The sequence below is a fragment of the Danio aesculapii genome, chromosome 7 (genome assembly GCF_903798145.1).
Source record: "Danio aesculapii chromosome 7, fDanAes4.1, whole genome shotgun sequence".
NCBI classification, from domain to species: domain Eukaryota; kingdom Metazoa; phylum Chordata; class Actinopteri; order Cypriniformes; family Danionidae; genus Danio; species Danio aesculapii.
Window position 1 is genome coordinate 30,972,365 of NC_079441.1, and position 13,198 is coordinate 30,985,562.

The 13,198-nt window shown below is 36.8% G+C and overlaps 1 protein-coding gene across 1 annotated transcript in view; it reads left to right on the forward strand.

Annotated features, from left to right (window-relative positions):
* lgr4 (leucine-rich repeat containing G protein-coupled receptor 4) overlaps positions 1 to 13,198 on the forward strand; it is an 84,733-nt gene that overhangs the window by 40,944 nt on the left and 30,591 nt on the right. The window contains 2 exon segments of the mRNA XM_056461613.1: positions 8,934 to 9,005; positions 9,893 to 9,964. Of these exon segments, the coding sequence (XP_056317588.1) occupies positions 8,934 to 9,005; positions 9,893 to 9,964 (144 nt within the window).

A 13,198-nucleotide genomic window follows, 5' to 3' on the forward strand; every position in this document is an offset into this window, starting at 1 on the left:
TGGCCTTTACTATAGATAAGGGAGCATAAATGCAACGTGCAAAGAATGTAAAAAAAGAAAACTCTCGTCTAATGTAGTTCTAAACAAATGTTTTATATAGATTACAGTGCATCATAAACACTTTTTACCTGGGGGAGAATACACTATTCAGAGCCTGAGGTTTCGAATTGATGTCACCGATTTGAATCCAGCCTCAATGGATGTGCCTCAAACAATAAAGTTTGGACAGCGACACGTTGGATTGCATTTTCTTATTAATTCATTTATAATTCGTTTTATAAATGTAATACAGTCTCAGAGTTGGATGAACTCTTCAGAAGGTCACATGACAGTTGCTGCTCCCACTGAAGTGGTTACTAAAGCAGAGTAGCTCTACACGGCTCTGGCAACACACTGACCACAGAATGAGACTTAGATTAGTTCCAGACAAATAAAGATCAGGGGTGACATCTCCCTGCTCACTGCATCTGACTGCTGCACACTGACACCGAGTGTGTGCTTGACAATCCACCCATGCAGGCAAGCCTGGCCGGATCTGGTGGCTTTGAGACACAGCCAAACCAAAACGATGTAGAGAGAAAGACATGGAAGGAGAGAACGTCTCCTTTTCCCGCAAGCTAAACCAACCGCGCTGGTGTGCCACAACAAATGTGTTTATGTAAACAAGAAAGCAGATGGGCTACAGTCGATTGTGTGAATGGGGTTTGTGTCGAGGTTTAAAAGGGACAGATTATGTTTAATGTTGATTTGGTGGTTCATTATTTTTAACCTGCTCTAGGTTTGTTTGGATGTTATTTATTATGTTGTTAGGCTCCCCATCTCTTGTCATTTTGGATTATTTTGCTGATTATGTTATGTTAATAAATAATTTAGTTGGAGCACTTTGAAAGTTGTTTATTTATGTTATGTTATCTTAGAATCACGAGTTGCATTTAAGTAGGGATTGTAACCGTACACTTTAAGAAATATCCGTAAATTAGCAGTTTTCCGTATTTTGTAGTTTATTTATGATTTTGAGTTGCTTAATGAGACCCTGATCTTTCTTCCAACAACTTTGAAAAAATGACTTTTATTAACATTTTTCATAATTTAAAGTAGGGCTGCACAGTATATCATTTTAGCATCGATACTGCAGTGTGCGAATCTGCAATAGTGACATCGCAGGATCTCAAGAGATTTCAAGTTCATTTAAACCATTTGGACAAAAGAGATTATAACATTTTCTTCTTTAACAATTAGATTAGATTCAAATGATTGGGTTCATACGTTTATAAATAGAAGAAATTGTATATAAAGGAAATAACATCAAAGAAAAATATATACATTTTGTATTTAAAAAAAGAAGACAGTTGACTATTACATTTTTATATCTCAATACTGTTAGACTCCGCCAAAAACCGTAAAGTGTTGCTTATTTAAATTTTATCTTTGTTCTCATGTTTGCATCTGAGCAATTCTATTTAAATGTCAACCTTAAAATTATGTTCATGTCGCAATATAATACAGTAAACACGAAATATCGCAATGACAGTTTTTTTCCAATACCATGCAGCCCTAGTTTAAAGTGTGGCATTGTCTGGGTCAGTGTTGTATATTACAGTACAAAATCCTTGTAATAAACTGCCAGCATATTTTCTGTAATTTAAACTGATTTCTCTCTATATTATAGATCAGTGTTTCCCAACCCTGTTCCTGGAGGCACACCAACAGTACATATTTTGAATGTCTCCCTTATCTGACCCATTAACTTCAGGTTTTGGAGTCTCTTCTAATCTTCTGATGAGTTGATTGAGGTGTGTTTGATTAGGGAGAGGTTGAAAATGTGTACAGTTGGTGTGCCTTCAGGAACAGGGTTGGGAAACACTGTTATAGATTATACATTATATTATTCCAAACTACTAAAAGGGCAATAAAAACCACTTTGTTAAACTGTAGAGTTAAATTTTCAACATCAAAAGTCGACAGAGTAGAGATCAAGGTCCCATAATGCAATTCACAACTATAAATAAATGGAAAGCACTTGTGAATCACGAAATACAGAAAGTGTTAACTAACAGATTTTTTTGACAGTGTAGTATTCTTGCTGGGTTTTCTATCTGTGTTTTTTTTTTCTCTACCTCCACGCTTTGTGTGCGGCAATATTTCAACACTTAAAAGCTGAACCCTTATGATCATGCGGACTGATAAGCCACCCCTGTCATGTCCTTGCTGTCATGATTTCAGCTGTATTATCCAACGTCTCTTGTTGTTTTCCTCTCTCCTCTGCTTTCTGTCTCTGTTTCTCTGTCTCCAGGTTCTCAGGTGAATAACAGAGACACCGTGCCATAAGATAATTACCCCCAGACTTACATATATACTTTGGTATTATGGAGAATGGAAGGGTGTGGTGGAGAGAAGGATGACAGTAGAAAGAGTGGGCATGCTTTTATTTATTCTTGCCCCAAAAAAGATGCCTTTTTCATCTCATTGGCTTTTGCTCAGTTGACAGATGACCCTTGAAATCCATTTACATACTTGTCAGTGTTCATTGTACTCAAGTTCACATTTTTGGCTCGTTTTATTTTGTGGAATTCTCTGATAATACTTGTTACAGATTAAAGCTTTGGAATATATTGTTTTAGCATCAACATTTGTATTTTTGTTCTATTGTATTTTGCCATGTTTGCAGTCTATTACATTTTAAGCAGATGCACTTTCCCACAAAATCACCCCAATCTTTCTAAAATATAGTTATTTTTCCAAATATTTAAGTAGGGCTGGACAATAATTCGGTATCAATATATATCGCAATATATTTTTTTTTCAATAACGGTGATATGATTTTTAAACCCATTTCCGGTATTTCGATATAAATTTGCATATATATATTTTATTATATATATATATATATATATATATATATATCTATATATATATATATATATATATATATATATATATATATATACACACAAAATTTTATACATTGTCACTTGTCACTGAATGATGATCAATGCTCAGCCATCAGAAAAAACGTGATGTCACTTGCGTGATGACATACATCACATACACGCTGCCAGCGCTCAGCAGTTGGTTAGACTAATGCAGTGGTGTGGAAGTGGTTTGGCTTTTCAAGTTTCGATAAACTTATAGTTTCGGTGTTCTGCAGATTTAAACCTGCGGTATCAGAAGAGCAGGACAAGAAGCAAACACAGATGGCTATGAGGCGCTGTGTAGGATTTAAATCAAACTTCGCTCATCAACACATACATAACACGTGCATATACACCTACAAATTACTCGCATATACACCTATACTACTGAATGTTCAAACCATGTATGATACTTGTGCGTATACATATAAACTTGATGCATGCATACACCCGCAAACACACGCACTTAGTTATAAACTCGATCCTCGATCCCAAAATAAAATTCACAAACATATTTATTAGGAATCTGGTTATTGCAAAGCTGATGAAATAGAAAGAATGCGACTAATAGAGGTATTAAATCTGTTAAATAATGAAAATGTGTTATATAAAATTATATAAAATATTAGTCTATAAATAGACTATATAAAATATATAAGAAATATTTTATGTTAATTTTTTTTTATTTAATTGGGTAATTATACGCAAATAGAAATAGACAGATAGAACCCTTAAAGGGCGTTCAAGATGAAGAGCAACCAGAGCTATGAATATACTTAAACATCTATTTTCTATTGCAAATATTAATGTAGCCTATACTCCTTTTGATTATTTTATTATAATTATATTCTTTTTCTATGTTTTTTTTGGATGTCATAATTGTTTTAAAAGATTTTGATAGTATTTTGATTGTTAAATATTCAGCATATACAAACAAAAAACCTAAGGAACTCAAAGAATAAGGAACTTTGCAAATTCAGTTTGCAGACATTTGTGGGTACAGTTATTCATTGTGTACATTCTTGGCAGTTTTTTTCTGGCTTTTTAATGCTGTCCATATTGATATCGGAATTATACTGTATCGACCGAAAATAAGAAATATATCGTGATATAAATTTTTGTCAAATCGTCCAGCCCTATATATAAGTCATCTAGTAAAATTGTCATATCACTGGAAAATAAAAGTTTGCAATGTCAGTGATGTACAATATGGTGCAGCCCGAATCCTGATTTTGTTATTTAAAGTGTGTACAACGATGTTTAAATTCAATTGACTTCTGTGACTGACAGTGACAGGTTTCTTGCTGTCAACCTGCTGGGGTATTTTTCCTCCTACTTTCAAGTTTTGTTGGTAATTTCTGGTCAGTTTGATGGCATTTTTTACCACAAGTCCTTGTTCATTCCAGACACAGGTCCTGTGTCTGATGCTTATGAAGAGAAAAAAGTGTCTTCTACAGGTGGTTTGTTAAACCCACTCACTTATGTAAAGCACTCTCAGAATTGCACAGTGTTTTCCCAAAAACATGGATCATTCATAACAAAGTGTCTGGTGCAAATAAATAGGGAGTGTTATTGTCGAACAACTTGATGAAACCAATGCATTTTCAGATGTTTATTAAAAATGGCCAGACACTGTTTGCAAAGTGTTTAACAAGTGAATGTCCTTTTAACTGATTTTGTGCCCTATTAGAATGATACAAAGAAATGTACGGTAGCACATAAGCTTGGAGTAGTGGGCTCAAGTAAATGGGGCAGAGCCATTTGTAGGTAAATAACAGCGCCTTGAATTTGATGCGAGTGGCGATTGGCAGCTAGTGTGGACTGATAAATAAAGATGTGACATGCACTCTTTTCAGGTCGTTAAAGACCACTGTCACTCCATTATTAATCAGCTGAGGAGTAATTGTGTTGGTTGGGAGGACAGCCAAGAGAGCATTGCAATAGTCCAACCTAGACAGAACAAGAGCTTGGACAAGCAGTAAAACAGCATGTTCTAATAGGAAGCGTCTAATCTTCCTGATGTTTTAATTCATCCAATTGTTTTTGAGTCTTTGTATAGACATGATAGGAGTTTTTGGCAGTTTTTCTGAGGCTTTTTAAATAATATATTGATATTAGGATTAAATGCACCCAGGCTCATTCTGAAAACGTAGTCCCGTGGACGTTTCTGGAGGCTGCGAATTATGTAGCCGGAGGTACGTATGGCTGCATTTAATTTTTTAAGCGAACGCTACGGGGCGGTATGACCCCGTTCCTTTTCACGCTTACCGGCTGACCGCTTACCTCCGTGTGGAGGGCTTTCCTGCCGTAACCAGTTTGTCCGGTTAGCTCGTCACGTACGTCGGTGGACTTGAGACGCAGAGAGGAGCCGACCACGACGACCAGGTTCAACCTGGGGAAGAGCAGTTCCAGAATTTAGGTAAGGCAAAATACAGAATCCAAAAAATAAAGTGAACAAGTTCATAACAGGGTGAGAATGTGGTAAAATCCGAAAACGTGGTATAAAAACCAGACGAGGGCTTTTCTTTTTCTGGACAGCTTTTGTAAATTGTTGGTTGGGTTTAGGAAAGGAGGAGGGTGCGTCAGCCGATTGGCCGGTCGCCCAGTCAATCATTCAGTCAGTCAGTCAGACAGACAGACGGACGGTCGTTCAACAGCGGGCTCTGGTAGGTTTACGCGAGAACAGCCCCGGCACTCAGCGGGAGACGTTCGCGATGCAAAAAAGCGCACACAGCAGCCTCTCACTGATTTGTGAAAACAAAAACTGCAAAAATGCGTAACTCCCTGGACGTATTTCGCAGTCTCCAGAAACATCTATGGGACTACGTTTTCTGAATGAGCCTGGGTTGATTATATTGGATCGAGCAAAATTAAGAAATATATTGTGATATAAATTTGAGCCTTATCGTCCAGCCTTATGTTTGGATTTAATTTTGTTTTGATATCGAAGGTACCAGACAGGAATAGGAATTGGCTTCCTCAGGAGAATTGAAGGCATCACGTTTCTGTGGACCATTGCAAATAAACCTTCCAGGGGTGTAGTGGACATTTTAAAAGTGTGGGGGGGGGGGGGGGGGGGGGGGGACAGCTGTATGAAATTCAAAGGTTTACATTCTTAATCACCTGTTTCTAAATGGTCAGTCTCTAAAAGTGCAGGTGATGTATCCCTCCATCCCCCCCCGGTTGCTACGCCCCTGAAACCTTCTATATTAGTATTTTATTTCTCAGTTTTGCTTCTCCTAAAAACAATTATTGCTTTAGTGGTGATGGACATTGCTTTTATTGTGTTGATGTAATCTCAGTGCATATTTGATTTGTATGTTACATTTTCAATGTGATTTATTTCAGACATGCATCTAAGGGCCACCGAGGGCCAGTTGACACATCCCGATGCTGTAAACATCTAGAGACATGTGTACAGGCCAGCACTTCCTGTAATAAGAGGGGCAAATAGAAGACTTTCTTTTTTTTCCTGAAACGCTGTGGACTATTTCTGCTCCTGACGGATAGAGGGGGAGATGATAAGAGAGTTAGGAGAGTGTGAGAGAGTTCTTTGACTCCAGTTTCAGTGGGTGATAAATCTGGTGTTAATCTCTCAGGCCTGATTTGGTGAAGTTATGTGCACCGTCTGCCCGCCTTGCCACACACAAGCAGACTCGCACACTAGTCACCTTACACACAGCACGGTAAAAACCCATGTATGCAAAATTATATGTTTGTATTTTTCAATACACCTCAACCTGTGTGCATTTCTTTTCCACGCCATATCAAATGTAGACTCAATTCACTCTGAATAGAAGGTGTCAGAACGAGTGTTGTCCAGTCCTAAACATATTTGTACAATCAGAGCTCATCAGCTTCACGTCACATTCATTCCAGCCATCACATTCTGACACATCTAAGGTATTTGTGCTGTCCAATCAGACAGAGAGTCTCTAGAGGATTTTGCCAACAGAGAACAAGTTAGCACTTCAGGAGAGAGCAGCAGTTATCAGACACTCCGCTGTCAGCACCGCAGATATCCACTGCTGTATGTATTGCACTCCCACACTGAACCTGAAGTTTGTTTATGGTTGACAAGCCACATAAAAGTTGACCCTTTGCTAAGTGATGCACAGCTTGGTTCCTGTTACTAATATAGACATGCTCTAGGCGATGTCTCTTAGGTGAACTGGAAAGTTCTGTAAACTTCATTATTTCAGGAAAATAGTGCATGTGTGTGTGTTTAAATTGGTCAAAAATAGTATATAAAAGTATTGCTTGGCAAGACTCTCTGTTAAAGGTGCTGTGAAGTGCTTTTAAATTGGCATTTATTTTCGATGTTTGACTTAATGGGCAACACGGTAGCTCAGTGGTTAGCACTGTTGCCTCACAGCAAGAAGGTCGCTGGTTTGAGTCCCGGCTGGCTCATTTGGCATCTCTGTGTGGAGTTTGCATGTTCTCTTTGAGTTGGCGTGGGTTTCCTCCAGGTGCTCTCGTTTCCCCCACAGTCAATAGCATTTAGTTTTATCACCGCTCTGCCAGTGAGAGTGGTTGAGTTCAAGTGCATCAAATGAGAGCAAATGAGAGTGTCTTGAAGGGGGTGGGCATGTCAGATACTAGAGAGTATTTGATTGGTCAAACTTTGAGAACCTGAAGTATGAGGTGGCGTGAGTAAAACCGTTGATCCATTAAGGCAGAAGTGACAAACTACAAGCTTTACATGTTTATAAAAGTTTTCTAAACATGAATTTTGTCACTGTTTTGGAGCACACTAGCTTGTAGATATCTTAAAAACTAACAATACTGATACTAGCATCTAAAAAATTTGTCTTAATTTCATGGGACCTTTAAAATCCAATAAAACAGTAATATCGTGAAGTACTATTTTAGACAAACATTTCTAGTCTGTATAAATTTATGAAAATATTTTAATAACTATATTAATGAAGTAATTTCTTTCTATTTCTTTTTATAATATGAAGTGTGTTATTGTTATATAAAATAATTCTTATTGGGTAAGTCACTTACAAAAGTTTGTGACTGATTACACATTTTTATTTAAAAAGTTTACTACCAGCACTTCCTATTCAGTGTTTTTCATTTTTTTTTTTTTTTATTTAATGTATACTGTGTTCGATTAATTGGGACTTGGCATAGCACTTGCATATGTTATGATTTTGACTAATATTTTTATCCAGTCTATAAACATTTAAAATAAATGAAAGTTAATGTTAATTAAGTTAACGGAGTGTTTTTAATTGACTTAATTTACTTATAAACTGCACAGTATATCCTCTTGATATCATTAGTGTATGTACAAATGCCACTCTCGTTTAACTCTCGCCATTCCCACCCGCAGTTTTCATTCTGCATCAGGACTTACACTGTATCAGCCACGCTGTAATCTAAAGACCATGAGTGGTAGAGCTTTTTCGTACAGTGCGCCTAAGCTATGGAGTGGTCTACCCATCAGCATCAGGAATGCTGCTTCTCTGGACTGTTTTAAGAAACTTCTCAAGACTCACCTTTTTACTGTTGCTTTTAACTTTAATTTTGTCAATTTAATCATTCAATTTTATTTTTCATAGTTTATTGTCTTATTGTGCTGTTTTTACTGTTTCATCATTGTTCTGCTTTGTTACTGTATGCCTTGCAGCGCTTTGGGTCTGAGAAAAGCACACTATAAATCAAATGTATTGTTATTAATATTATTATTATTATTATTATTATTATTATTATTATTATTATTATTATTATTAAATGTATAGGCTTACATTATAAAACGAGCAAAATTTTGTGATTTAAGCTTTATACTGGGTTATTTATATTTAGGTTCACCATTTTACAACAGCATATTCAGCCTAGTTTAGAGTCAAAGCTATCCTTTTGATATATAATAACTCTTTCTGTTCTCCTTCCCACTCATAACTTCACTCTCACACCCTTTGACACCCTTTCTCTATTATCCCATCCGAATATCTGACATTTTTTGCTGTCCAGCTGAAATAAAGTATCTTTTCTCTCTCTTTCTCCCCACAGACGTTTGGCTGGTAATGACCTTGCTTTCATCCACCCAGAGGCTCTGTCTGGCCTCCATCAGCTTAAAGTCCTGTAAGTATTTCTCTCTCTCTCTCTCTGACACACACACACACACACCTCTATTTGATCCAGGCTTACTCGTTCACCCGGCGAGATCTTGTGCAGCACAGTGAGACTGCAGTAGATCCTGCTGTGTGTTTTGTTGAGTTGTTAAGTGGCGTTGTGTAACTAACAGGAATTTCACTGCTACCGGATCAGCAAGTCTGTCAGTGTCTGATGGAGTACCTTTCATCGTGATTCGTTCTCCCCCCTTCTCTCGTCCTCTTTACCGCAACTCATATTTTGTCCTTCAGGTGTTTGGGAGCCAATTCAAATGCTGCTTATCAGCCGCCTGGTCCCCTCAGCCACGCTTTACATAAAGCTCATTTTCCTCTTCCCGTCTTCGTCCCAGGCTGCTTCAAAGCCCTACGGTGCTCATCCGGACACTGCTGCGGGGAATTGGGAATGAGTAAGGGAAACTGATCGCTTGGACCAAAAGCCAAAGTCATTGGCGCCATAGATGATTTTGGACCATCTCTGTTTACTGTGGTCATGTGTGTCTGAACGCCTCCTGGCTGGGCTCTGTGTATGTGCCTGCATGTGTGTGTGTCGTTGTGTAGTTGTGTGTGTGTTGTGGCCTGGCACTGAGTGGGGAAAACTGTCCTCGCGGCCTGTGCCATTTGAGTGACGCCAGAGAACTGATAGTGTAGAGGAAGCAAGATATGCACCGTGATTAGCTCTGAACAAGACACACACATACGCATTCAAACACATGAATACTAGAGCTGTCTGGCCTCATGATTTGCGGAGAAATGTGGGAGAGAAGTGTTTTTCTGTTGTGTTGTGCTATGATGTCAGATGGATGTATCATTGAGGTGAACACAGAATATAATGGAGGTTTTTGTACTTCTTTTTTTCAGGATGCTTCAGAACAATCAGTTGAAGACTGTCCCCAGCGCAGCTCTCAAGAATCTCAATGCCCTGCAGTCTTTGTAAGCATCTTTTTTTCTCTTTCTTTCTTTCCATCTTAAGCAAATATAGTTCAGTATACACAATTGTTAATGTTAATGATAATTAATGATTTAAATGTTTCCATCACGAGAAGAAAACTAAACAATCTATTTTCTGATCCCTACTACCAAGATATCCCTACACAGACTTGGGATGCAACAATTAAGCGGTTTCACTATTGACAGCACTTTAATTTCTCATGTTTAATTAATCGTAAAACTTCTCAATACCGCATTTCTGCACGGAACATAACTGCTGCAGCTAAACAAAGTTGTGCTAACTGTGCACTAGTTTAAAGGTCCAAGCTTGTACATCGAGGCTAATACGCACGCACACTGGATTAACTATGGCTGAGGCTATTATCTAAGGGACTTTTACATGCCGGCAGCTAGCTCTCTGCAACTCTTACACGATCGCCCGCTGAATCTAAGCAGAGCTGCGCCTGGTCAGTACCTGAATGGGAGACCACATGGGAGAGCTAGGTTGCTGCCGGAAGTGGTGTTAGTGAGACCAGCAGGGGGCGCTCAACTTGTGGTCTGTGTGGATCTTAATGCCCCAGTATATTCATGGGGACTCTGTACTGCTTAGTGAGCGCCGTCTTTCGGATGAGACATTAAACTGAGTGTTCCTGACTCTCTGTGGTCATTAAAAATCCCAGGATGTCCTTTGAAAAAGAGTAGGGGTGGTGGTGGTGGATGAGGACATTCCCACAATATTGTGTAAAGTGTTTTGAGTATCCAGAAAAGCAGTATATATATTAAGGAATTATCAAGGAATTGTGTTGCACCTTTTGTGCACGCAATTTCGTTATTTCTTTTATTGCACGCATATTGGGAGTGATGTGCACGCAGTGCGCACGTGGCACGATTCGCTCATGCTTTCCAGGAACACCTAGTTGAAAGAATTCCGCAAGCCAAGTGGAGCCACATGACAAGAACTGACCGGTCAGCTTCTTACTTTGTATGGAAAATACACATTTCTACTCCGAAGAGAAAAAAAAAATACAAAATGAAAATACCAAACAAGTTCATAATATAGTTGATCAGAAATGCCTTTCAGACCAAGGTTCAGGAGCCTTTGACTACGTTTGTTCTCTTTAAGAAGGAAATACTTTGGTAATATGTAGCTTAGATTTACCTTAGACAAATACAATTTATTTATTTATTCTTATTTTTATTTATTTATTCAAACATTGTTTTGTAATTTATTTTAGTGTAAAATTATTTCTTATGTTTAAATGGCCAAAACTTTTTTTCACTTATTTTTAAGTCCAGTTATTTTAATTTCAGTTATTTTAGGAGAAATTAACTATTGTTTGTTTGTTTATTATTAGTTTGTGCTATATTTTTTACTTACTCAGCAACAATAAATAACACTTATATAATCAAATGAGTTTTCCTGGATTTTTCTAAACTAGTTGTGTTTTGAAATTAATGAATGCATAATAATTGTGATTACGTGAAACCGTGACTATAATCGTACAACCAAAATCTATAATCGTTACTTCCCTAACACAGACACATTAATTTAGTTGTCTTTTCTGACTTCTCGTTCTTGATTGTACAAACACATAAAAGTATTCCAGATTAGTGCTGGACAAATTAATCACGATTAATGGCATCCAAAATAAAAGTTTGTTTTGACACAATTTAAGTGCCTGTATTGTCTATTTATTATTTATATATAAATACATGCATATATGCATATATTTAAGAATATGTTTATTTATATTTAAATATAAAGTATGTATGTATATGACACAATTATTTTATATATTATAAGCTATATATACATTTAAATATGTATGTAACAAAAGTTTGTAGTTTTGTTTCTATGTATGTGTGTGTATCATATATACATAATAAATATATATAATACACACACATATATTACGTCAAAACAAACTTATTTTGGATGCAATTAATTGCAATTAACCTTTGCTCAGGACTAATTCCAGTATAACTTTCTTGTCGAGTACCCTCAGAAACTGTTGTTAATATCTTAAGTGCACATTAACAGAACTCAGATGTGTATTATTAAATTAGATCCTTGCATTATGTCTTGCCCCGACTAGCTGATGTCTGTGTGTTTAATGTACAAAAAAAGCCAAAGATTAAATCTTTTATTGCTCGTGGCCAAATAACTTTGATAATTAATAATGTTCTAACAATCTATTAGTTTTGTTTTGTGATAGTTTTTTTTTTGTTGTTCAAATCGATGTGTATCTAAAATGGTGGTGTCTCAAAAAGCTTATTTATTAAAGATAGAAGATGATATAGTTTAAAATTGCTCTAAAAATGTTAGTAGGTAGGGATGGGCGATATGTTATCATATGCAATACACTAGTAAAAATTCTTCTGGCGATAAGAACTTGTCTACCCATGATAATAACGATGGGTCAGGGCTGTACAGTGCGGTAAAAATCAGTCTGTGCAATAAATGAAAGTACTACAGCAGCACATGTTTACAGATACAGTTTAACTTCCAGATAAGGTTTTGTATCACACTATGAGGAAGAAACCATACTATTTTATAGTATTTTATGCAGTGATAAAGGCTATGCTGATTAATATTTCATCAGACAGATTCTTCATTCTTATAAAAATTCTTGAAGAATGGCTCAAAGAGCATGGATAAACTATATATTGCCACAATCATGCATTTATTGTCTTCATGTTTGAAGCATTTCTATCTTCTTTTTACTCGGCTACTCCAAAATCTGGATGTATTTACTTGTTTGATGTTGATGTGGAGTGATGTGCAATACACTTACTGTATTTTGTTAAAAAAGATAATACTTCTCTCCCAAAGCTACAAGACTTTTTTCCCTGTGTCTCAGTGTAAAACATATGTATTATCATCATGAATATTGTTACACAATAAATCTGAATTATTGTCATTGATGCTCCCAATATACAGTACACTAATCGCTTGCATTGGCCAACACAGATACTGTATACATTATTTATCTAAAAATTATGGTCATTTTGTCAGTTACATGGAGTAATATGTTGTAAGTGTTGCAGAAAATTATGTTTTTTTTCTATCCATAAACAGGGCTTCATTATGAAACGTTTGCTTGGTACAAGTCTCTGATACATTAGAAGTTCCTGTTACTGTGCATTGTTGTATGTGTGTGTGTATGTTTGAGTGTCTGTCCTCTAAATTTATGTCTCATTGAGATCTAGACCAGCTGCTGTTTCTGCCGAAGGACA